The sequence below is a fragment of the Candoia aspera genome, chromosome 6 (genome assembly GCF_035149785.1).
Source record: "Candoia aspera isolate rCanAsp1 chromosome 6, rCanAsp1.hap2, whole genome shotgun sequence".
In the NCBI taxonomy this organism is placed as follows: Eukaryota; Metazoa; Chordata; class Lepidosauria; order Squamata; family Boidae; genus Candoia; species Candoia aspera.
Window position 1 is genome coordinate 73,232,571 of NC_086158.1, and position 27,614 is coordinate 73,260,184.

Genomic DNA, 27,614 nt, shown 5'->3' on the forward strand with positions numbered 1-27,614 from the left:
GGCTGCAATAATGACAATACTACCCAACCATGGTAGTATCTAACAAGTCTACCATTTTGTTTTTCTATCTCAAAATATAGAACATGCCCTTTAGAATGAAGCTGGAAATATTTCCTCCTTTCATGAAGGGCAACTAGATATTTCCTTTATCTTTTAGAGATAATGGCCATGGGTAACCAGATTATAGAGTGCTCTATTAATTCATTGTTGTTGTTGTTGTTCTATACTTGATTATTTCATTCGTTCATTCATTTCTTTACTTGTAAGCTGTCTCACCTAATGACTCTAGGTGGCTGACATCACCGACTGGTGGGCAAAATATTACTGTATATGCAGACTTTTAAAATGTAGAAACGATATAAATACCTATTTTCTTCTTCACTAAATATAGGTACAAGAGGAAATTTGCTTTTCATCATGTACTTTATATCAGCATAGGGAAATTTATTTCAGTAACTACATTACACATTTCTACAAGAAAGTTAGGCATCCAAAACAGATGGATGTTTAACAGGGCTTGGAAGAGCAACTATACTGTAGCAAACAGCTCCTCTAAAACTCTTGAGAGACCAGTTGCACAGATGTAAACTGTGTGCCACTTATTGGATTTGACTGCCATCTTGCAACATGATGAAGAATTAACCTTTAAATCCATCTTCTTATGTAAAGAAGCCCTCAAAGAAGACTTTCTTTGCCATTTGAGGACAACCTTGTTTAGCCTTATTTCACCCTTACTTCTGTATGCAAGATCCATGAAAAACACAATTATTTTAGGTAGCTGTTTGAGAGTCAGTCCTTTGAGAAGCTGGGTGAGGAAGCAAACTCCACAACACTACTTTGCTGTTGTAGGGTATGCTAACAGAATGTCAACCATCTGCCAGGGTTTCTCTCTGCCCCCTTTTACACCATACGGAATCAAAGCGAAGTTTTTCTCAGTCTATTTCTCACTCTCCCTCCCTTTCCACAGCTAAAGTGTCATTTACTGCCTCGTTTATCTGCTAAGAGTTCTTGCATACCTTTGCCAACCTTATCTCTGTTTTTCTCTACACTGAGAGAGATGTCTGAACATTCACCCAAGCTGTGCATTATGAAACAAGCGTGTTCATGAACATATTATGAACAAATAACTTAAAAAACATCAGGAATCTGATTAGATGGCGTAGTCAACTGTTTTTAAAGTGATAGTCATATAACTTTGAATACTACTGTATGTTTGCAGATGTGCCATATATCAATTTCAGTTGTAACAAAAACACTTGATCTCACTTTGCTCAAGATGCAAGCACTGGGGCTGTGCAAAGCATTCAAAAGAGGGGCTTCACAATGTGTGTTAGCGCAAGCAAAGTACCCCTTGGTCTTTGCCGCGGTCATCAGCTCCGTTTTCGCGGAGACATCTTCAGTTCGCCATACCTCCCCTGGAAGTCACATAAGTCACATCTGTCCACGGATTATGCTGCAGCTGCAGAGAGCAGCTGAAAAATTCCAGGAAAAATGCAGCTGTGTCAAGAAGCTGTGGACACGGACTATGCAATTGCCCTCGCCTCCTGCGAAACATCATTTTGCCTTCAAGACTGAAGTGCTGTCCAGCAGTATTAGTCATCTCCCTTTAATGGCAAGCTCAAGTGACTGATTGCCAATACAATGGTAATCAATGCAGAACTGCTGAGAAGCCAGAGGAGGAGATCAAAAGAAACAAAGTCTATTCACCTGAGGAAAAGGGAATTGAAAATATGGTGGATACTGGCAGAAAAAGGTATTTACAGAGACAAGATAAACCATTGCTAGGCCATTGAGGATACTCAGTGGTCTAGATTGGGGTTCCCCAAAGTGGTCAATACTGACCCCCAAGGGTCGATGGGACTATCCAGTATTCTTACTATATTGTTGTTGTTGTTATTATATATAGTACTATTAGTTAAAGTAGCATTTATTATTTTCATATTATAATTGTTTGGGGGTCGATGAACAATCTGAAACTTCATGAAAGGGTCAATGAGCTGAAGAGTTTGGGGCCACGGTCTAAGTTCTTCAGGATGATTGACTTTTACAGAAGATCTGCATCTAACCCTGGAACTGTTCTCTCCCCCAGATTAATTAACAGAATTAAGGCAAAACTCAAATGTTCCTGCGTGTTTTTTTCCCCCTTTGCCTTTTTGGCTAACGTTAGCTTTTTTAAACTGACTACCTTTTCATCACAGGTAATGCTGAATCTTAGCAAACTACGAATTATATCTTACTACAGTTTTTAAACATTGGCGTTATAAACAAAAAACAAAAACAAAAACTACCACCATTTTTTTTAATATATACTAACAGTTATGGGCGGATGTGAAAGAGACACACAGGATAATTCCTATCTCCTATACAAGTAAAAACATATTGAATGAAATGTGAAAACTTGCTTTTTATTTACAGATTTTGATGGATATGAAGAAACGAGTTTCAGATTTGTAGATCTCATTTCAGAGAAACAAGTCTTGAAAGTACTCATCAAATTCTTCCTCCCTATAAAATAGAGGAAATAAGTAACATAAATTATATTAAGAATCAGAGCAAGAACATAGCAATTTTTATTTATACATGCACAGAATGCTCTACAGCAAAAGTTCCATATTTTATAGATGTACCAGCAAGGGTGTGCTGACAAAATTTATTTGATTAGGCAATGCAAGCTTCTGGAGTTCCTTATTAGGTCAGAATGCATTCACAACTGACCTGCAAGCCATCCTTTCTACCTCTAGTAAGGTAAGGCTAAGTAGGAGGTTGGTTATATTCCTGAGCAAGAACATTTCTCCTCCTCTTGAGATTAAAGAGTGAGGAAGGAGTTTGCTGGAGACTTTTGTTCTTTTGAATTTTCTAGAATTGTGGAGAAGGAAATACAGTAAAGGAATCTCACACAGATCAAACTGAGGATAAGGAACTAACCCACTCAATCTTCCAGGTGCAATGAGTAATTAGATAAGAGGGGCCTCAGGGTTCAGTTTTATTTTGCACACGCTCAAGCTAAGTGCCTCGTTTCCTTCAGAACTAGTTCTTCTCTGAAGCCTAATCACCATCTTAGGCCTACTCATTTTTCACACTTCATCTTTACATTGCTGTAATTAGGTCTGCATCCTTCTGACTGCAAGGAAAATATCTATGAATTCAGTGGAAATTAATTCTCATTTCTGCTGAGTTTTTATTAGTATTAAGTCAGTCCAATTTAAATGAAAATAATTTATGGTTAGGCTGACTTTTCCCACATTTACAGAGACTAGTAACGTTACTTGCTCAAGCAACAGTACCTTAAAGAGCCAAATATATTTATTTTTTAGAAAGCTTTTACTTATTAATTGGGATTCTGTTTCTCTTTAGATAAAACTTTGAAGCAGGTCACAGGACAGACCTTGTTTTTTCTTCTGTGTCCTGTGGCGGACCCTTCCAGAAATCTGCCTCCGAGGGACCATCTTCCTGATCACTATCTGAGTCTGTTAAACAAGATAACAGTGTTTAAAATAAAATGATTTTAAGGGCATTTTCACATTTTAAACTAGACTTCTTTAACAATTAAAAAAAACATACAGCACTGAAAATAAAATGGGAAATAATTCATACATAATTCAGTTAAGCAGATATTCCTGATCACTAACCACTGGGATTATTAGTTTTAATGGTGACAAATCAGAAACATAAAAAAACCCCATGTTCATGGATACACTGCAATTATGTTTTTATATTAAGAGGGGTTTAGTGTAGTGGTAAAAGGCACTGGTTAGAAACACAGAGCATGAATTTAGTCCCTCCTTTGGCACAAAGCCAGCTGGGTGAACTTGGGCCAGCCACTCTCTCAGCCCTAGGAAGGAGGCAATGGCAAACCACTTCCAAAAATGTTGCCAAGAAAACTCAGGGACCTACCCATATAGCCACCAAGAGTCAAGGGTAGCTTGAAGGTGCAGATGCGCACACCCACAATCTATACTCTAGTGTTGTGGCTTTACCACATTTTGAATTATACTTATCATGCCTCTTTTGACCAAATCAGCCCTTTACAATAAGGGTAGGTTTTTCCCAGATTCAGGCAAGATTTTATGGACAGAATTGACTTCATCAAAACTAATACAAGTGTAAATATGTATTTGTCTCCTCAGCTAAAAACGCAATATAATTTTTCAACAAGAAAAAACTGCGGTATAACCATTTAATACTCCAATCTGGATCCCTAAGCACAAATATAATTTTTCTGCACGCCAAGAAGAACCATCGGCATCTACACTTAGGTTCAGATGATACACTTAGCACACTGTATTGCTCTCAATGGAGTGCACTTGCATACAACATGTAGTTTCCCATACATATTATGTTGCAACTTAAAAAAATGAATTACAATGTCACCTTAGCAGATGTACTGTATAGTCATTTTGTGTAGAACATTTTCTGATAAAACAAGTCTGTGCGCTACCATTTTTCAGCCATGATGTGCACTGGCTAGACTGGCAGCACTCCTGGCTATAAAAATTATAAATGTATTTATTCACAAATTCTTATTCAATCACTTTGTCTGAACGTATGATGGTGACAGACACTTCCAATGCTCCTGATGGGGCTAAAAAGTTACTTTATCCGGGATCAATTTAGGAAATTCAACAGATGTAGCCAGTCTCTCACAACTTTTGTTCCTTTGCCTTGTACAATTCCCAAATATTTTCATAATATCTTATTATGTCACCCACATGAGACTCTTCACACTGGTGTGATACGACATATTACCCATCAGGATGGCAAGAGGCAGATACCCTAATTTCCCTTATGAATGCCATGGCTGCTCATGTTCAGATTCTGAAATTCAGTCTGCTTTATGCGTGCCACTCCATTTTATGCTCAATGGTGTATGGAGCTAACAGTACCTACCACTAGATCCTTTACTTGTTTTGGGGCTGGGAGGTTATGGCCATACTGCTTAGTGACCAATCTGTCAATATCTCCAAGACAGTGTAACTGTCATTGGCATTGGCTTTCAGAAGCTGTCTTCTTTCTGTGTGATGTAAATTAGGGTCTGCTATTTGTATAGTGTACATTTGATGAATTTGTAAATTGTTGTTTGGTCTTGGACGGTAAAGACAGTAAAGTAAGTTTAAGAACTTTAGTTGAGATCTTCCTCATACTTCTAGGATCATAACCCAACGTAGAGTCAGAAACATGTAAGATCAGTAAGATGTGTGTAACGTACAAATAAACACATGCTGGACTGAGTGGAGTAACTATGTCATAATAAATTCTTAAGTGTTCTTTTTCTTCTTACATGATTCTTTCCAAAGTGACTATGATGCAAAACCTAAGTAAATAACAGCCTCTTATTTACTTTTAAAAACAGGTCCACATTTCAGTTATTTTCACTTCAGGAGTTTGTTATATTATAGAAGAGAGCTGCATTTTTAAGGTATTCAGGCTGAAACTTTGATGATACACAATTATTGCACATTTTGTTTAGATCTCAGAAATCAGCCTGGCTCCCAATTGGATTTTGAGGTAATACAGTACATTGCTTCCTTCAAGCTCTATGACTTTTTTCCTCCAGATCATCCATTTCTTTTTTCCACTTTTCATATTAGAAGTTTCTACAAGTTTCGGTAGCAAACAGAAATGATCTCATACAATGCTTTTTTAAAAATTAAAATACTAACCTTCATCAGTTTTGTTGGATCCTTCTAGTGTCTTCTGATCTAAAAAAAGCCATTTTAGAAATAATCAGTTTCCATTCCACCACCTACAGTGCACCTGTTGTCTTATATCTAAGTGTAAACTGCAGTCTCACACAGCCAGAAATCGCCATTTTCCAAAAGGTAAAATGCATCTGTTATTTAGTTAATCGTGAATCTAAAGGTAACCTTAACTCTGAGATTTTCTTTTTACCTTCGTGGATCTTTTTTTTCTTTGCCTTGTGCCTGTCTGGTGAAGATATTGACTTTTTACACATTAAAACTCTGGAGCCTTGTCCTTTGCTGCCTTGCTGGCTTCCCGGTTTGATCTCCTTTTTCCTTTATAAGAAGAAATAAATAATATGTCCACCCAGCTTTGAAAACGTTAAAAAAAATGGGTTAGAATTATAAGAGTTTACAAACATATATGCATATAATAAATCAATCGTCTGTAGATAATTTAAAGATGAAATTTTTAAACTGATCAAACTTTATTTCTAGCCTGCACGAATTTAGAATAAAGAATATACACTTATCTGTGCTTGTAATAGAAACAAATCTGACCCAATCCTCTGCCTTCAAAAAGTATCAGATTTCAGCTGAATTGAAATATGCCGCACTGATTCTAAACCAGAATTTACTGAATTTTAATCTCAAAAAAGTCTGGAAATGCTAGCACTTAGCCTTTTGGGTAGGAAATAGGGCCTTGGTGCCCTCCAGAAGTTTCTATCACAGCTGGAGGTAACACCTTGGAAAAAAAGACTGAATTCTTACTAACCACACAATTGCCCTTATACAATTAGAGGCTATACACATAAAGGCAAACTTATGTACTTGTGTATTTCTACTTCATGAGCAAGCGGTGGCTACATACACACAGTTTCCCTCCCAAATGCCATAGCTATAATTGCTTTTCTGCTAAAGACAAAACCCTACCAACGAACGGTGGGAATATAATAAGTTTTGAAAGAGTTTAGATTTTACACATGCACACAAAGTTGTTCATTTACTATCAGATCAGCAGTAACATATCACAAATATTTATAATTATTAAGATTAAGAGACATAAATAAAGTAAATAAAAACACAATTCGTATTAAAGATACCAATTTGCTTCTTAATATTAATGAATGGAGTATAATATTTGTATTATGTAGTATGATTTGTTAAATCAGTAATACCGCTCAAGTAATAAGCCAATACAAATAACAGTTCTGTTTATCTTTTAGGTAAATTCTCTAATAATTTTCCTTAGAATATGCAGCAATAACAAACAGGTAAGCAATACAAAACAGGCTTGGCCAATGTGGCATTTTACAGCTGTGAGATTACACTTCTCTGGCCATACTGGCTGAGGATTATGGGAGCTGTAATCAAACACATCTGGAAATATATTTTAAATAGTAAATAATAATAATAATTCATTGAATGGTGTATTACCTGTGATGAAAATTTAATTTGTAAGAGCATTCTGGACAGAGTCCTTTAAAAAAAGAAAAAAAGATTAGATACACACACACACACAGATTGTAAACCACCTACAGTTGCTCAAATAGGCAGGATACCAATTGTCATTAAATGCATAAATAATTAAAAATTAATATGATTTTGAGAGCCCATTTGGTGTAGTAGTTAAAAGCACTGGCACAGAAACTGGGTGTCATGATCGCCGTTGCGATGTTTGAGACTGTGAGTTCTAGTCCTGCCTCAGGCACGAAGCCAGCTGGGGGACCTTGGGCCTTTCTCTCAGCCCTAGGAAGGTGGCCAGGGCAAACCACTTCTGAAAATCTTGCCAAGAAAAGTGCAGGGACTTGTCCAGGCGGTTGCCAGGAGTCAACACTGACTTAAAGGCACACATACGCACACACAAATGTTCTTTTAATACTTGAGGATTGCCAGTTATAAAGTTTCACTTTGCACTTCTATAGGCTAACTAAATAACTCAATATTAATTATAGCCTGTAATAGTAAAGGTAAAAGTTTCCCTTGACATTAAGGCCAGTCGTGTCCAACTCTAGGGGGCGGTGCTCATCTCCGTTTCAAAGCCGAAGAGCCGGCGTTTGTCCGTAGACACTTCCGTGGTCATGTGGCCGGCATGACTAAACGGAACGCTGTTACCTGCCCGCCGAAGCAGTACCTATTGATCTACTGGCAGGAGCTGGGACTAGCAATGGGAGCTCACCCCGTCACGTGGATTCGAACCGCCGACCTTCCGATCGGCAGGCTCAGCGGTTTAACCCGCAGCGCCACCGCATCCCTCTATAGCCTGTAATATGTCAGCTAAAAAAGCAGAAATAAACAAAATTTGGATTGCTTTTCAAGATAAGAACTCTTGAATGGGGATTACTTTTAAATATGCACCCATGGAGCTGAGCTTTTAATCTACAAAGGAATCTTATAACAGGTTATTGCAATCCAAAGAGTGCATGTATGTAAACCAAACATTTACTAGTTTTGAAACAGGTATCAGGTTTGGTGTAGCACAAGCTCCTTTGAGTCAGATTATGATAACTTCCACCTGAAAAAGCCTAAATTCATTCAAAAAAATTCTGGAATCACCTTACATGAACATTTAAGATGAGACTTCATTAATAATGGCATTAGGTTTAAAACATATTATAGTAGAAGGACTGAGCTACCAGGTGACTATTTATAAATTTCCAAATAGTATGCTCTCTTATCTATGGAACGATTCTTTATGAGGTAGTTTCATGTTATAATATTCTTAATGTTGCAGGGGTAATTCCATGATTTTTATCAGCATAGCTAATAAAGTAATATAATATAATAATAAATATAATATATTATGTAATATATAATATAAAAATTACATAAAATAATAAAATAATAAAAATATTGGGAGAGAGAAAACCGTTTTGCTTTACAGTGAAGTCTTTGTATCTTTAACGCGGATTTCCATACAAAGTCAGCTCATGCCCTTCACTACCTACAGTAGGTTATTAATATTATTTACTCTTTCTTGATGTCTTCTCAACTACAAAGTTGACAGAGGAACTTTGCTCAAGTGGAGGGACAGGAAGAGGACCCTTCATTGCATAAGGACAAAGATCAAAATCACATCTTTTGACTCTTTCCAATCCACTTGCTTCTGGCCAAATCCATTGCAGAAATGAAGGCCTGAACAGTATCAAAAAAAGAGAACTCCCAGCCATGAGAGGTCAGGTGAGCCTGTGCATTCTTGTTACCATTATGGATGTTCATTCTTGGCTGCAATTCTTTTAATTTTATTTTTTTTGTTCTGTATTGCCATTTTTATGATTATATTGACGTTTTTACCTTCGTATGCCATCCCGAGTCACTTGTGTGAGATGGGTGGCCATATCAATTAAAATAAACACATAAACAAACAAACAAACAAATAAAGCAAATCTCAATAGGAAAAAAAGATTCCCTAACACTAATTTATAAAATGGATTGAAGGTTCTTGTGCCATCATTGGTCAGAATGGTTGTATATCTGCTTGGGTCTATGTGATGGCTAAAAGTCAGTTCGCTGGTCAACCTCCCTGATGTCCTGCATTCTCCAACTCTTCCATAGATCAGGAAAAAGACATAGGTTGGGCCACCGGGGTGAGGGGAGGGAACAACCAATGCTCCCCAGAAATTAACTGTCAATCTACCATGGATTATCAATGGACTTAACTGCACTTTCTTTTGGAAATTTAGTACTTAAATTTCCTTTTACCAATATTTTTAAAACATCTACTGTATTTTTCTACACATTTAACAACTCAAACAGTAAGATCCATTAAAAAGGATATAAATATTGGCTACATGATAGACTTACTTAATTTAACAAGTGCATTTTTCTTTTTGCCATGTTCAACATAACCAAAATTCACTTCCCAGCTCTTTAAGCCTTCTTTTTCATTACAATGTTTGCTTCCACAAGAAAACTGTCCTGGAGAGAAATTGATCAGAACACTAAATTATCAAAGTCGTAAGAATTTGTACATGATATTTCACAAGTAAATAATTTGCTGAGATTTCCATTTTTAAGGATACTACTACCATTATATTTGTTGAGTGCGACAAAACATTGATAATGGAGAGAAAAAAATTAACATATTCATATGGTACACATTAGGTCTAATCTCTTTGGTATTTTGCATAGACAGGGAAAGGGAAAAAAATTAGAAAAGCATTATATTATTTACAGTTAGTTATAAAAAAAAAAGGTGATGAGGCTGTTTCACAGGGGTTTCCAGATAGTTTCCAGCACTACAAATAAGAATACATTGTCAACTCATTTATCTTTTTCACTTTAACAGATATTTTTCTATGAAGATTAGAATTACTGTGAATGGGGAAGGGGGATATTTTATACAAAACAAGTCTTATCCGAAAGCACTCTTAAATTCTCCATGATTATTTGCTTAGGGAAACAGAATAGTCCTAAATTACCATAAATATGTTTACCAGTAATTCGTAATCTGGAATTTTAACCTGAAATTAGTAATCTGAAACATACACAAAATAATTTAGCATTCTATCTGCAGGAACAGGCCAGTCTGAGAGCCAGTTTGGTCTAGTGGTTAAGGCACCAGGCTAGGAACCAGGAGACTAAGAGTTCTAGTCCCACCTTAGGCATGAAAGCTGGCTGGGTGACCTTGGGCCAGTTGCTCTCTCTCAGCCCAACTCACCTCACAGGGTTGTTGTTATGGGGAAAATAGGAGGAGGAAGGAGTATTAGGTATGTTCACCACCTTGAGTTATTTATAAAAATAATAAAGATGGGATAGAAATTAAACAAAGAAACAAACAGGCACTTATGTCCATGATCTAGATCAGTGCTTCTCAACCAGCTGGATGTGGGGATAGAGAAGTAACCTAAGTAAAGATGTGTGGTTAGCAACATGGCACAAGATCTCTCAGCTGCTCATCTTGAAATGGACTCTCAACTATTGTGGCTTGAGCTGAGGAAACATCTGGTTCTGCATGTTCATTCATTTGAGTAGCTTCCAAAAAGTCTTTGCGAACAGAGACAAGAAGCATGGAAAGCTGTACCTCGTCATTTCTTTTATTGTTGTGTCTCAATCTTTCCTGCAAAGCAGCAAAAAGGAAAAGAAACTTCCAAAGAAGCTGCTTTCTCCTTCCAAATCATCACTACTCCTGTCTCAAGATTTTTTGTTCTCAGTCATTTCTGTCTGTAATCGCTGAGTTCTCATTGCCTCTGTATTTTAGTGAACATTCTCCCATCCCCCTGTTTCTCCAATTGCCTTTGGACTTCTTGACCCTTATTGCAAAGCAGCAAATAACTTGTAAAACACAGGTCTCTTCTTAGGCTCACCTTTTGCTTTGCCATTTAGTTACTCAAGACATCATTTTACTTAGTATTTTAAAGCTACAGCAGTATAAATTGATCTAAACGATCTTATTATAGTTTCTATATTCTTCACACTTACATCAAATTATAGAACTTATCATCTTGGAAGGGGCTATTTAGATCATCAGGTCCAATGCAGGAAATAACGCAAAGTAAGTGAATTATCTGCGTCTATGTCCTTCTCAGAAAAAAAGTGCCCTTCTTGTTTCTATCGTGGTGGAATTCAGATTCTCTGACCGAATGTCTGATGAAGCATAACATGTAACAGGTGGAGAATCACTGATCTAGATGATCCTGAGAATTTCCTTCCTGCCATATTCTGAACTACCTTGAAAAGCTTCTCTAAGCATCCCCAAAAGCAGACTGCCGTACTGTGTTGAGTGTAGGAAAGGCTTTGCTGCAGTGATAAAGTGAGCATAACGTGGCAGCACCATTCAATCAAGTCCTGCTATGTAACACATTTCATATTGGATTTTTTAGATGTTGTTCTGCATTTAACGCTACATAAATTAGAGGCAATACGCAGCCTCTTGGAGGGATTCATCTGGATGCCTTCGGAGTGATGCCAATTTGTATTAAGAGGTTCACCTCCAATACTGTTTTTGAAAGATTAACCTCAGACTGTTCTGCTTAAGCTGGATTGACAGTATCCTCAGATACTTCCATTCTGTGGCATAAAACTAATTGTAATCCTAAAGCTTACACCGAAAGATACAGAACTCAGTCATTTTTTCCACCAAACCACATGCATTAAGTTCTTGTTAAAAAGAAAAAAAAACTGAAACAAAGTCCTGGGTTTTGAATATCTACCAACAACAATAACTACGAAGGAATAATTTATTTTAATAATCAACAGCAAATAAGTTGTTTTATTTACAAATAGCAAGCCCACACTAATACGAAAAGCTATAAGCAAGCCGAATACATACGAAGTAAAATAAGCCTTATATATTTATTGGCAATCACTGAACCAAGTGATTTTTAGAAAAATACAGTCTTCCTAATTCTATCGATAGCTTCAGCTGCTGCTGTATAAGCAACTTCGGGGAAATTCAGCAGAGGGGATTTACTTATGGGATTGGCTAGCTACATTTTTGAGGTGGGAATGTATGAAGGCATTTTCTCCTGATCAGCTTGGCTAACATCCCAGAACTGATTAACTTTCACCTATAATTATGCAACGTAACATGGAGTATCACTTCAGCACAGTAACCAATAACCCACAACTAGACATATAAATAAGTTTCGGGATTTGGCAACTACAAAAATACTTGGTTTTTGTGTCCTATTTTGATTTCCTCTCAGGCTGCTCAGAACACATGAACATTGCTTGTTGCTTTAAACAAGCCAGGATTAGTTGTTGGCAGAAATAAACTGAGTGTGCATTAGTATACTGTTGTGTGTGATTATGGTAACACTGTTGTCAGTTGGACAGTGTGTATTGGTTTTGACCACAGACAGTGAGATGCAGGCTACTGCTCAAATGGGAAATGCATGAAATGACCTTGAGGCCAACACTACAACAGAATATAACGCAATCCCCCATCTACCTCTTCTTTGAATAGAACACATTACATTTTACCTTCTTTAAGTAGGCAAAACTAGCCAAATTGCACATCACTATGTAGTCAAAATTGCACATTTAGCCCATGAGAAAGTAATAATTTGAAGTGCCAAAGATACACACTTTTCCTAGCTAAATAACATCTGTTTGGCCATCTATAATTTGGAGAACAAACAAAAAAACTGAATACTTAATAATGGAAAAGTTCCATTGGTTTTCATTTGTTATTAAAATGAGACTCCTATCAAAATGGAGACTATTTAGATCGATGAATTAATGTATCAATCATGTGAACTTAATTTTCTAACAATACTGGATATCATTTATAAGTTTATTATCATTTAATCCACTCAATAACAAGAGCTCTTGGACAGATCTCAGAGTGAGGTTTTAGAACATATATTTAGGCTAGCAAAAATTATTTAATACCAAAATAATTACAACTGAAATGAAAAATAAAATGGTTGCTTAATTAAATGGTGGCAAATAGTTAAAATTGTAATAGAGTCATGTCATATTATAATGTTATTAATACAACTATTTTCATTAATGTAAGATCATTGTACAAACATATTCTAGATAAAAATAGTCTTTAAACAGGTACACATGTATTTGTTTTCATAGTTGAACAGATAAATTTCTCTTCTGCCACAAACTGAGATACAGTAAACTGTATGCAAAATCATTATATTTGTCTGATTTGAGAATGCTTCTCTCTCTCCCTCCCTCCCCCTAAACACACATGAAGACATACACAAAAGGAAACTGCAAAAATATATTCAACAAAAATACAACTGCATCTTACAACAATCTTGAATGCTTATGCCTCTTAGTGGTAAACTATATTATTGCTCTATGACAGTGATGTTTGATGACTACGACAATGTTAGCGAAGCAAGCCTGAGGTCATTAAAATTACGATTTATAAAATAGTAGCAATAAATTCCTATGGTATATTAGAAGGCTACTGTACAATTAACAGCAATAAGCTTTGTGGCATGAAATCAACAATGTAACTGGTAAACTATAAATAGATCTTTGTGTAATCAGGTAAGGTGAAGATGCTAGATCAGTGTTTCTCAACTTTGGCAACTTTAAGCTGTGTGGACTTCAACTCCCAGAAATCCCCAGCCAGCATGCTGGATAGGGAATTCTGGGAGTTGAAGTCCACACAGCTTAAAGTTGCCAAAGTTGAGAAACACTGTTCTAGATCAATGCCTGGTGTTAGTAAGGGCCAACAAACTTAAAGATGAATACCATTTTTACCTGTGGATCTTCAGCCTTCAAAGCATCAGATTTCGGGGCTGGAAGAGGCTAAAGCGATAGGTGAGAAAAACCCATTCCATAAACAGAACTCTGTTCATCTAAGTTAGGTTCCAAGGCTCAAAAAGGTAACAAGAAGAAAACTTGCCTTTTCCTGATACAACTTCTTGCTCATGTCTCCATCTAAATCCAAACTGTTGGAAAGATTTTACAAATGCACAGTAAGTATTTTGCATTTACAAATTGATCAAACACACAGAAACTTGATTTCCACTACATGGTAGCAATTTATTTGATGTGATATCATATTTCTAGTCATTGATTTGTTAAGTGATATTAAATAATGCTGTTTCCACAAACACTGAAGGCAAAGGCCATTGATTTTATTAAAGAAATTAGATAACGGACAGCACTGGTGGAATTTTCTGTCCTTCTGTGGGATGCTTTTGCAGAAGAGTTAGATAAATTAGTATGAAATATTAATCGTGGCACATAGTTTTAAATTGTGGCATATATTCTCCTTGCTAACAACCAGGAAAAAAATTATTACCCCATCAAGAGATAGTAGCAATAGGAATAGTAGCATAATGTATAAAACGACTTTTTAAAAAAACCTGTCTTTTTCACTGAAGGAAAAAGTAGCCTTTAGAAGAAATTACATTTTATTAGAGTAAATGTAATGTACAGTAATTATCAATTATGAAAATGAAGGTAACATGGTTTAATATATTGATATGGAATGGGGTACAGGAGATCAAGAATGGTAACAGCGAATATAAAACGTGTTTTGTAGCAGATATTTTACAGTTATTCATATATTTTATTAGACTTTTTTTTAAATCAGCTGAATTTTCCATGTTTGGATAGGCAATATACAATATAAAGAGCTATTTTCTGATAATATCTTATGGAAGAAATTAAACACGCTATTTATGAGGACTAGGGTTAGAATACCAGAGCTAGATTTTTAAAAAAAATAAATCCTATAAAGCACATAAAGAAATTTTGGCCCTAAACTTTTCCATTTTTATTAGCTTGTCTTTGAATCTGGAACTTTACCAGATTCTCTTTATGAACTCCTACCATATAGAGCTTTTTCATATTAAACAAACCACAAGCCTAATTCATTAACGAATGTGGATGTTAAAATATTATCTGTCAATCTTGCTAAACAACTCCAGATGGTACTAAGCAAACTTGATATAATATGATCAAGCAAGATTTATTTGTTGTAGATAAGGATCTGACAATTTGAGATTATTAGTAAATCTTGAAATTTTAACTAATGCTGCACAAGTTCTGCTGTAGTTACCTCACTGGATATAGAAAAGAACTTTGATAAAATATATTGATGATACCTTTTTTTTTTCAAAATGATTTTTGGGTATTTGAGGAGCTGCAACATAAGCATAAAAATAAATAAAATAAAATAAAATAAATAAAATAAGTAAGATCTTTTAAGACTTGATATCACATTATATAGTCTATATGTGAAAAAAATCTGCATCTGCTTTTGGTAATATTTTGTGGAGACAGAGAAAATAGACCTTCTTAAGAAAAAAAAAGGGGGGGGGAGGAGACTGTCAAGGTCCAGCACTGTCCAGATCCTGGAACTTTGGCTGTCTTAGAGGAACAGCAGAACCACTCCCCTCCCAATCCTATAAGACTCAGCACTATTAATAATAGCCTTTGGAGACTCAGGCCAAGGAGATGCGGTCTCTGCCCGGACTGCTTGGGTTTCTGGTGAGGTAGTGAATCAGGCCAGAGGCACAGCCACTGCTGAAGGGCAGTGTAGCTCCGGAGGCTATCCTTCACAAGACTCTACTCAAAAGGAGATGGGGGAAAGCTCATGTGGACCACTTTAAATTCTGGTCAATTGCCAGCTAGCTGTTGGGTCATTATCTGCAAGGAAGTCTAAGGTAGGGAAAATACAGGGTAATAGGTCTGTGCAATTTACTTATGGGAAGCATCCTTCTGGATCGGCTCCTTGAAACCACAAATTGTCTATAGAAGTATTACTGTCAGTCCTTCAAGACAGTCCCAACAAGAAACCAAAACCATGAGTACTGGATTAACACTACCTTTATTTTATAGTTACAATAATTGAATCTTGCAAGTGTGAAAGCACATCTCTCCCCCCTTGCCTTTACTTTCCAGGGACCTAGGGAGGGTCCCTTCTGAGACGCTTTCCATACCCCCGTTCCTTCCATGGGCTGAGATGTCTCTTATCCAACTGTTGCCCTGGCGGCAGCTGATCCTCCTCCTGTCTCTCAAGCATATTCCCACAGACCATTACAATTACTGAGTATGCGGTCTCCAGCGATCACCCATTTTTATCCTTCCTTCCCTCCCTTTCTACACCACAGTGGAAAGCTCTGCCAGGAATACATTTACTATGCATACCTTCACTCAAAGGCATTTTTTCCCCAAATCTCCTTGAAAAGAAAGATTCTATAGAGCACTGAAAAGAAAGTTGGCAATTCCAATACAGTATATTGACCTAGATTCAACAGGCTGGCCATCCAGCTTTATTTCCTTTTAATCATCCATCACACTGGAAGGGTTTTCCAAAAACCATCAAATGCCAGGAAGCGTTGTGGCCATTAAAATTCATAGCAGTGCTATGTCTATTTTCATCTGTGCCAAAGGCTAACTTTAAGTCTCTATGCTGATTGCGAGTCCAAGAGGATGAAAGAGAGGAATGAAGGCATGTCATTCTGCTCTTTAGTTTTGTACTTAAGAAGTATGCTGGACCAAACGAATGCTGTATTTCAAAGTATCTTGACAATCATTGTATTTGCTCATCTTTCTGAATCCTAACTGCTGCAGAATCATCTGTGGGAGAGAATTGTGGCATTGTGACTTTTCTTTAGGACACCACAAGGAATCTATGGAGCCCCTTTTGGAAACTGAATCATGTGCTGCATGGTCTGCTCCAAAGGTGCTCATACAAAGAAAGCATGGGTTTGCCAGATGCAAGCATATTACCTACTCATAAACAAAACAATTGCACCAAAACATCTCCTATGGTTCTGCAAAAGCCATTGGGAATAAATTGATCAACACGGCTTTGTTATCCAAACAAAATCTCTACATGCAAATATATGTTAAGCTTCCTTAAATATCTAACTCTCACGCATAGGCCGTAAACAATAACGGATTTGTAAATCAACCCTATATATGTCCCATTCCCTGTACCGATTTGCTAAAGAACCTTCAGCCATGGACTAATTAAAAAAAAACAACCTTTGGCCAGAACCTAAAAATTACCTTGTTCTCTTTGTATTTTCTCAGATCTGCTATACAGTATTCTTTGAATAATTTATCATAGTATTTCTTGCTCAACCTCTTCTCCCTGAAAGACAGAATTATTGATTAAACAGACAAAAAAATACACAGGGACAAAAAGAGGAAGTGTATTCCACTTTCAGCAATGAAAAGGCAGAAATACTCAAAGGTTATTTGCCATTGAAGGGACGCGGTGGCGCTGCGGGTTAAACCGCTGAGCTGCCGATCGGAAGGTCGGCGGTTCGAAACCGCGCAGCGGGGTGAGCTCCCGTTGCTCGTCCCAGCTCCTGCTCACCAAGCAGTTCGAAAACATGCAAATGTGAGTAGATGAATTGGTACCGCTTCGGCGGGAAGGTAACGGCGTTCCGAGTCGTCATGCTGGCCACATGACCCGGAAGTGTCCCTAGGGACAACGCCGGCTCCAAGGCTTAGAAACGGAGATGAGCACCGCCCCCTAGAGTCAGATTCGACTGGACTTTACGTCAAGGGAAACCTTTACCTTTACCTATTTGCCATTAAGTATTAGTTGCATCAGAAAATTTAAGAAATGGTTGGCATTTATTGTTCAATTAGCTTCCTATTAATTGACTTATTATCATGAGCATGCTTTGCTACAGAGCGTAGTATTTCACTTCCTAAATGTCTGAAACTATCTTCTGTGAAAAAAGAGTCCCAGTCTGGTATAGTGGTTAAGGCATCAGGTTAGGAACTGAGAGACCATGAGTTCTAGTACCGCCTTGGGCGCAAAGGCAGCTGGGTGACCCTAGGCTAGTCACTCTCTCTCAGCCCTAAGAAGGAGGCAAGGGCAAACCACTTCCGAGATCTTGCCAAGAAAACTGCAGTGACTTGTCCAGGCAGTTACCAGGAGGCAAGACTGACTCGAAGGCACCAAAATAATAATAATAATAATAATAATAATAATAATAATAATAATAATAATGATAATAATAAAGATAAAGATAATAATAAAGATAAAGATAATAATAAAGATAATAATGATAATCTGTAAAGGAGATTAAAGAATTAAAATGTGAGTCAGAGGCCACATCCACACAACTTTGACATGCTCCCATCCCATTCATGCCACCCTAAATCTTGCTGACCCCACAGTGCTCCTTTATCATATACCTGGCATGGGTCTATGCTACACTGCAATTTATACAGCTTTAACAGGAAACATTCTAAGGGCCATGATTTCTGTCTCCATCAGCTGAAATTCCAGCCCCATCCCATGCAATTCAGTACATGAAAGGCCTCTTCCATCTAGCATGCACAATATTATGGTTACTCAACCCACTGCAATGTGTTTCTTTTCTGTTGAACACTGACCTATTAATTTTAGTTTTATTCTTCTTCTTCCTTGGAATTATGGGTCAACCGGTTGACTATTTAACCTGCTGACTGCTAGACTGCAACAGATTTTTTTTTTCAAATATCTCTTGGCTGCCATCTAGTGGCCACTGGGATTTGTGCAGCTGAAATGAAGCCATTGGATAAGTGCTGCTGAACATTAAGAGTTTGAGAAAGGAGCTTGGCTATCTGTAAAATATCCTAAGAACATAGTGTGATGAGGGGAGACAAGAAGCCAGAGCTTTCTCTGTAGGAGCAGCAGCACTGGGAAGGGAGCGTAGGCCACAGAAGCCCAAGAGCTAAGTCCTTTCAATTGCATGCATTAACTGGCATGGGCTGCTCAGTTTCAAGGCCGGGTGCTCCAGTTCACCAACCCATTAAAAAAAATGACACGCAAAAGTGGAAATACTGATTTGCCTTTATGCTGGTCTATGACCATAATAAGATTTGATTTGATCTGATCTGATCTGCCTTACAGCCAAAAGAAGACTGAGAAGGGTGAGCAAAGAGGTCAGGGATTAGACTGAAGGAAGTAATCCCACAGGAAATCAGGATAACCAACTGGAGTCACAAGATTGCAGGCACCGACCACATCATTTCAGACTGCTTCCCCAATGCACAACGGTGTGCCCTACATCACCTGGACGCAGCATATGAGGCAGGACGTAAGGGAAAACACCACTTTCAGATTGCCACATCTTAAGCCAACCTTGGGCTGTCACAGGATACTGAGATATGGGGGAGGCAAGCAGACATGTGCTTGGGAAGGGGCTAATGGGCTGCCCTTGTGCCAGACCAAGGAGGTTGTGTGAATCTTTCTGCCCTAATGGAGAAATAAATAAAAGCTCAAAGCTCAAGTTACCAGTTCATGTCAACTTCATCTTCTTCTCTCCACAAGAACCTGTGGTTCTCCCTTATAACATCAAGGTCAGTCTTATCATTTTCTCTGTTAAAAAGAAAAGTTTGGGTCTAATTATCCAATGGTTGTTTTTAATTAACACTAGTAATAAAAGCTGTTCATTCTTTTGCAGTTTTTGCAAACTTCTTCAGCACATCTATATTTTTTTTAAAAAAGGATCTCCTAATCAAAAAGTCCCCTCCCTGGAGACTACCTTACACTACATCAAAATGTTTCTGAAACTTTCTCTAGACTCAGAAAAAGTTACAAGATAACAGTTCTCAGGTTCTTTTATAACTTACTAATGTTGATTTTCGTAAATATAGTATTTATGGATAAATACTATCCACATTTAATCTAGATAATACAGTTGATCTATTATATGTTCAAGTGTGTTTTTTAATTCAGAAACATAGGATCCAATTCAATCATATTCTATTGATACACAGCTTTCTAGTTTTAGTTTTGAATTAGCCAACAGGCATAATTAAAAGCATTCATAGTTTGCACACCGAACTCTCAAACATGAAATAGAAATGCTCTGCTGAGAGCTAGTTTAAGCATTACTATTTCTTACAGAATCTATAATCTCCATATATGAAAAGTGTGCATTTATTTACATATGAACTTACTGTATTTTTGCCATCAATCTATTCAGCATGAAACAAGGTAAGTATAAAATAGAAAGGAGTCTTTAATTATCCAAAATTTACTCATGCATAATTTAATCTTATAAATATTTACATATGCCAAATTAATTTCAATTCTATTTGACTTCAATTATTGATGATTTCAGCCTTTATATCTTTTGGAAACAGACTACTATAAATAAGGCCGTACTTACCCTGAACGTTTGAAGTCTTCTTTCTTACCACCATAGTATAAAATGTAATCATTTACAAACTTCTTATGTCTTGCATACTGACAGAATTAGGGAAATCAGCAGTGTTTCTTTTCAATGACTGCCTAGTAACAACTTCACCTTAAGATCAATTCATAGAAACTAATCCAAAACCATTTCCGCAATACAACCAATTGTGAAAGAGGGAAATTCTAAAGTGATGCTTATTGTCAATGACGATTAGGTTACACACAGTTATAACATTTGACAGATGAGGAAGAGGATGATGCAAGACCCACTTCAGACCTGAAGGTCCCCTGCAGCAGTCATCAGGTCCTGGGAAACCCTCATGACTGTTTTAAAGAATTATTTATTTAGTATTATTTTATTTATTTGTTAAACCAATTCATATAGCCACCCACCTCACTACAAGAATTGCTGACAGGTGCTGCAAATTTCTGGGAATCTTGAATCAAAGATCAAGATCTAAATCAAAATTGAAGCACTACGAAGTTATATAAATTTGAGTGTATATATTTGTATACACACACAGAGAGATGCATAGACATTAATCATGGCTCATACAGTACAAGTATTACTTTTAGCCTCCAAAATGGAGGCGGTTACAATTCCAGACCTTCTTTCAACTGCTCATGGTAACGAACAATTGGAAAGCACAGCCCTATGACTGTACACAAAAGGGAAGGAACAGCTGAGAAAAATAATTAAATAAGGTGGATGTATACCTGCGTAGGTGAACAGCAAAGAGAAAGAGCAGTTTTCTCCTTATTAAATTACATTTTCATATTTTGATATATTGAAGTCATAGCTATGAAAATGGATCCTATTAATCTTCCAGACTGATCTCTGACAATTTTCTAGTGTAAGTTTCTTGTACACCAGTTCAGTTTCCTTACTATCTACTTTCATTTAAAAAGAAACACCAGTCTAACTAGATATCCCTTTTTCTCCTTCCTTCCCACAAAGATCAAGATCATCAGAAGTTGTCCATGCCCGAACTCTGCCTTAAGAAATATAATTTAAAACATACTTGAAGAAGAAAACCACAAAGACAAAAATGAAACCATATGCAAAAAACTCTTGAGAGCATTTTGTTCAGACATATATTTTTTTCAGTATTTTTGCTTTTAATTAAAATAATGAAGGATACAGCATCCATTGCTATTAAATGGAATCGTCTATTTCGGGCTTCTTCCCTAGAAAAAAGAAAATGTTATTCCAACAATGCAGGTGCTTAATGCAAGTCTGGCAAAGTTACACTGGTGTGGCAAAGTACCTGTCCCATTCATCCACTGCCACCTGTCTGTGGGCCACCTTGCTCTGCTTTTCCTTCTGGAAGGGCTTTCTGAGTAACGTATCTTCGCTGGTTGACATGTAGAATGGAGAAGAAAAATGAAAGTATTTCTTATATATTGAATTTATGGTAATTTTTAAAATTTCTCTCTTGAATACTATGTGCATACAGTATTTGTAAAATATTTAAATAATAACTAGAATCATAGCTTCCTTGGAAGACATATTCAGATGCCAGGATGCATATACCTACAAAGATAGGAATTGTGCAGACTATGGTTTTCCCTGACACTCTGTGAAAGCAAAAGTTGGACTTTGAAGAAGCAGGATAGAAAGAGTATGGATGCTTTTGAACTTTGGTGCTGGAGAAGATGCCTGAGAATACTATGGACAGCCAAGACAAGAAACAAATGGATCATCAAACAAATCAACCCAGAGTTCCCACACGAGACACAAATGACCAGAGTCAAATGATCATACTTTGGACACATTATGCAAAGCCCTAGCTCTGGAGAAGCTCCTAATGATGAGAAAGATGAAAGGAAAGAGAAGAAGACAATAAGCAGCAAAGTGGATAGACTCAATTACACCAGCAATGGGTATACAAGAATCAATCAATCAATCAATCAGAATCAAGACTCAAATGCTCTAGTGAGTTTAAGAAAATTCCACTGTAAATGGCTACTTCTTTCTATTTTTACACTTTTTTCCTTCTTGATTAGCAACTGAGACCAAGTGGTGTTCTTCAAATGGCCAGATCTGATCCTAAGATTTCTAGATACCAACCTCTAGATTATTTGTTTATTGTTTATTTCATGTGCTGACTGAGGACCACGAGAATTGCAGCTTAACAAATAGAGGGAATTAGGCTGGGAAGACTGCTTGAAATATTTGCCACTATGTTCAAATCCCCATAGGGATCATTCTAAGAGGTGTAGCAGCCTCTTCAGAGACAGAAAAGGCATTTCAGAGGGTCCAGGAATAAGAATGTAGTACTTATCTGCAACTCTTTAAGCCAACTGGCTACTTTAAAGAGCAACAGAAAAGTGCCTTGTTTCTGCCCTTGTGTTCCTGAATCCAAAGCACTGCCTAGCTCTGTTTTTTTTTACCCCATGGGGCAAATGAAATTCCACTGACACCTTAAAAAGGTTGTTCAGAATGAAACTATCATATTTATTCAGGAGGAGCTGGTTTAGATCCCTTTTTTTTAATTTTCACGTTTCACCATTTTTGTACATCCCCCCTCTGTCTATTTTCTAAGCAACTGAGATAATGCTCTTGAATGCCATGTTCAATACTAGTGTTACTTTAATTTAAAAAATCAGCATAAACGAATGTACATATTTATAACCTTGCTCCCAACAAATGAGCATAGGACTGCATTACAATTCGTTTCCCATTCATGGAGAAAATCTATCTATGTGGTCCCTAGGAGTTGAAAACAACTTGATGGTACGTAATCAATCAATCATTTCCCATAAAGACAGGTTGGTAAGAAGTAATAAGCAGCAGTAACACTTCATTTCCTTCCAGATGGCACCCTTTCCCTCAACTTCCTGTGGCCACCTGGCCTGGACTACTCTGATTTCTTGTTCAGTAGTTTGACATAGCAAGGGATGGCTAGCCAACCTTCAGTGGTGGTCTGCCTCTTCAGAGCTGAAGCTCAGAACTACAAGGAATGCACTAAATGGATGCAACAGTACTTTTGAGACAAGATACTCAGCTCAAGGTCAAGAAAAAAAGAAAATCTGCCATCTGCACACATACAAATTATAATGCTACTAGAGCAATATGTTACCTATTTTTCTGTTGGCGAGATTTCTCCCCTGTTTCATCATCACTAAAGTCAGAATCATAGTCTCCATGGCCAAGGATCTGGGGGAAAAATGTACAACATGGCTTTTTGTAAATTTATGGATTACAAGACACTGGCTTCAAAAGGCAATTTCCAGACTGAAATAACCAGAAACATATTTTGCTAAAACAAATGAAATGACAAAAAGATTGACTACTGGCTTCATAAACAAAAACTTGGTCTGAGCAATGGGGAACATCAGCAGATTTCTCAATAGCCCTCTTCTCAGATATGCAAAAATCCACTATCTGCAATCATAAACTTCAATATGCAAAACAGCAGAGAACGTTACAGCAGCAGTGGCTATGTATCTCTGTATATCCTTCTCCCTTTTCAGGGAGATCATATGAGAGGAGGGATTATAGAGTATACCAGTGTTTCTCAACCTTGGCAACTTTAAGATGTGTGGACTTCAACTCCCAGAATTCCCCAGAGTTGAAGTCCACACATCTTAAAGTTGCCACGGTTGAGAAACACTGGAGTAGACTAACAGAGGGTCACTTGTTTCTCCCCCTCCCTCCTCATCTCTTCCAGAGCAGGGAGGTAGAAAAGAAAGTGTGAGACTGCTGCAATGGTTGCAGATTTCTACAACGTGGCCACCCACTCAAAACGAGATGTAAAACAACTCTGAAGTCAGCTAGTCTTAGCTACCTACAAAGAGCCGACAATCACTCATATTTTTGCCCATGACAAACTGCATGCTCAAATGTACTCTGTGTACTGGGAACAATTTCAGAAGTCCACCCTTGACTTTTTCAGGTCTTTGCTCAAGGCTCTAACAGTTGTGTGACTGACCCATGCTTGTTCAGCAAAACCCTCTAAATCAAAAGTGTAACTGACAATGTTCTACTTTAGCCTGATTTAGGAAAGTATAAAAAACACAATTCCATGCTATACACCAGACAGCAAGGCACCAAAGGCCAGGATTCTACAATCTATTTCCAATTTTCTCCTTCACCCAAGCAACCATAGCATTTCCTTAGTGAGGAATGTGACCCTGATTTAAGTTCACAAGGGGAAAAAATTCAGCATGAAAATATGGAATGTATTAAATAGGATGTTTTTAAGGATTGCATAATATCCTTTTCTTACAAATACTTTAGCATCCAACTTCAGTTTTGTTCATGAGAAAAGGAACCTTCTTCCTTCTACCAATGTCATTTTCTGTGATTTAAGTTTCAAAAGTGATTTCAAAAATGCCATACATTCCTCAAACAATAGTAACTGGTATATAATTTTTCCCAACTATCGATGCAGGTTTACGGGTGAAAGTGGCATTTCTAATCACTGACATTTGTGACTGACAGTACAAAACAGGCATGATAGTTATTCCAAGCTGAAGTGCTTAGAATACAAGGGTGATATCAGAGTAAATGGAATTGGCAACCAGTTTCCAGCAGAGGTTTTGGAAGCTTGACAGCTAAAGAAGAACATGGAAGTGCTCTCTGTTGAATTTTCCAGCTCTGAAAATGAAGTTTATTTCTCTGATAAAAAAATGTGTTCCTCTTGCAATTTACATCAGAACAGGTTTTCAACCAACAATATGAACTACCAATGTGACACTTTATCTGCAACATTTATGATGCTCGGATAGATTTATGATGGGAAACACAAATTTACTAGCTATAAACATTCTCTAATGAGTCATATCATCATGCATGTAACATACTGCAAAGATGGACCTCACCCTTTCAAATTATGCATACAAGTTATTTCTTATCTGCTATAGTGGTTATGAATACAATATCAGAGAAAATAGTTATTTACAGTTAAAGTGACTGTAAAAACTATAACTGGCATTAAACCACTTTTGATGGAGGGCAGTCTATCAACTCTATTTTAAAAATTGAAATAAAAAAATTAAAATAACAGTAAAATAACAGTAAAATGATAATACATAGGGCAGAACTCTTTGGGAGGAATAGCACTATAAACAAATACAGTTGCCAAAATGATTCACTGGAACATCTGTAAAAATTATCATTTGCCAGTAATGAAAAATTGGTGGGAATGTGTAGTTGAACAAGTAGTTGAAAACGAGGTTTAAAAAAATTAGGATTTCCAAATACAAATTGATAAAGACTTGGTACATAACACACCAGATTCACCTGTGGTTGAAAAGAAGAAAGTGTGGATAATTGATGTGGCAATACCAGGGGATAGGAGAACAGAAGACGAAGAATCGGAGAAGATCATAAAATATCATGATCTGAACATCAAAGCTGAAAGATTATGGCATAAACTGGCAGTGATGGTCCCAGTGGTTATCAGCACACCAGGTGCCATTCCAAAAAAACTTGGATGGAACTTAATCTGTGCATCGATAAAATTTCCATCTGTCAATTACAAAAGGCCACACTGGAAGGCTAACACCAGCTAAAGAACTGGCGGCTGTGATTTCATGCTGTTGTGAATAATAATTATTATTTCATATCACTGTAGTCCTGTGTTTGGTTGAATGCTGATGTGCTAAATTATGCAAATTGTGTCCCCAATGTTCCCAGACAAGCACACCTCTTTCCACTTTTAGCACAAAGCTTGGAGAAGAATTTATTAGGATTAAGATGCACAATTGTAATATATGCAGTATGATCCAGATTGCAAATGTGAGGCTTAACCTTTACTCTAGTTACAGTACTTGCTTTCTGAGATTCACTCCCTGCATGGAAGGTATATTTTGGGGAGCAAGCCGTTGGGAGATTCCCTGAACATGATGAGGCTTTATCTTACTTTGGCATAAAATAAACAGAAGAGGAGAGGTTCAAATATGGTAGAGCCTGTGCAGTGACAGAATTGATCGTTACGGATGGATGCGTCCACCTTGGCTGTACATTTTGAATTCTGTGATATGGTTTTATGGTTCATATTGTTTTTATTGTTTTACCCTGTTGTATTGTTTTTGCTGTCTTTATATTGTTTTTAACTGTTTGTGAGCTGCTTAGAATCTCATATATGGAGATGGACAGCTATATAAATTTGATTAAATAAATAAATATGTGCAGCATAATTGTGTTCAGATGAATGCACTTCATAAACTTTTTTGAGAGGTGAGCTGTAATCTGAAGAAATAAAGGCCATGCCACTTGCAAAGTTTAAATGCATTGTCTTTAAATAGTTTTGGTCCATCCTTAGGTCTGCTTAGGCCTAGAAAGACAGAAATGACACTATGATGGCCTAAGAAGTGGAACCCTTGTAAAATCAAACGCACTTATTTGATTACATGAGTTTATTCACAACCACCTCGGTGGATAGATTATTGATAAGAAGCAGAGGCTGACCCGCTGTCATCCACTAAGCTCCATTCGAACGAACGTTGTGACATCCCAACACAAACAACATTTCTACCCCTTGCCCTGGTAGACTTTACAGTACAATTATGATATAACGTTTTAACAGCGCGATTAACGTTGTGGGGGTAAAACTCTCACACTCGACCTTCTGATGCAAGAAATGCGAACCCCGATGTCGTCTGGACCATCGCGGCAATTCACCGTCGAGCCTATAACCCAATTTTTAAATGCGATCAAACATTCAGCAAACGCACCCAGCCCGGACGCCCGAGAGGGTTTTCCCTGCCGGAGCACCCCAGCGCAGCGCCGCCCATACAGCTCTCTACCTCCGGAGAGGAGGCCGCTACTTACAGCCCTCGGCAACTTCGTCTCGGGGGGCTCCATGGGACCTCCGTGCCGGTCCGCCTCCCCCGGCGCGGCCTCGTTCGCGGCTTGAGAGGAAGCCCCGATGCGCCTCGACGCTCCTCCGCGGCGGCGTCCCGCAGCAAGAACGGCCCCGTTGGAAACTGCGGCGGAAAGGAAAGGAGCCGGGCAGCGAAGTGGCCGCCTGCTTCGCTCATTCTTCAGCCTGCGCTCCCCGAGCTGGGGGAGGAGGCGAGCGGACCCGCTCGTGCTCCTTTAAGCCGGGGAAATGGGAAGAGGGGAAACCCTTGCCGAGCGTGGCAGAGCCCCGCTTTTGCAGCCCCCAGAAGCCGAGCCTAATGATCGATTTCTTGGCGATCCCTAATTTTGGGAGAAAGGCGCCATAAAACGTGGACTTCTTGTTTGCGTTTGGTCTGGAGCTCAAGGAAAAGGGAGGGGGAGAGTGTAAGTGGGATATAAATTTCACTCAGTGCTAATTTGTTTTCTTTTTGCCCTCGAATCGACCCCGCCCTTGGGATGGGATGGGATGGGATGGGCTGTAAATCAAAAGGCAGGCTGCTTCCCCCGT

At 37.8% G+C, this 27,614-nt stretch overlaps 1 protein-coding gene across 1 annotated transcript; it reads right to left on the minus strand.

Annotated features, from left to right (window-relative positions):
* Positions 1-404: 404 nt before the first annotated feature.
* On the minus strand, positions 405-27,169 carry LOC134500227 (protein FRA10AC1). Its single transcript, XM_063307404.1, has 14 exons — positions 27,035-27,169; positions 23,337-23,413; positions 21,522-21,608; positions 21,396-21,441; positions 20,228-20,304; positions 19,348-19,431; positions 17,118-17,202; positions 13,996-14,041; positions 9,483-9,596; positions 7,116-7,158; positions 5,890-6,014; positions 5,661-5,699; positions 3,386-3,467; positions 405-2,505 (listed from the first exon to the last, which is right to left on the minus strand). The coding sequence occupies exons 1-14, from the start codon at positions 27,065-27,067 to the stop codon at positions 2,463-2,465; spliced, it is 981 nt and encodes a 326-aa protein (XP_063163474.1). The 5' UTR covers positions 27,068-27,169; the 3' UTR covers positions 405-2,462.
* Between the last annotated feature and the right edge of the window lie 445 nt (positions 27,170-27,614).

What these genes read in the sequence shown, in the direction of transcription:
- LOC134500227 (XM_063307404.1), bottom strand. Translation starts at nt 27,067, where the DNA reads ATGGAGCCCCCCGAGACGAAGTTGCCGAGGGCT. An exon ending in AGACGAAGTTGCCGAGGGCT is followed by an intron (nt 23,414 to 27,034) that starts GTAAGTAGCGGC and finishes TTTTTCCCCCAG; the next exon opens with ATCCTTGGCCATGGAGACTA. An exon ending in GAAGACTTCAAACGTTCAGG is followed by an intron (nt 19,432 to 20,227) that starts GTAAGTACGGCC and finishes TCTTTTTAACAG; the next exon opens with AGAAAATGATAAGACTGACC.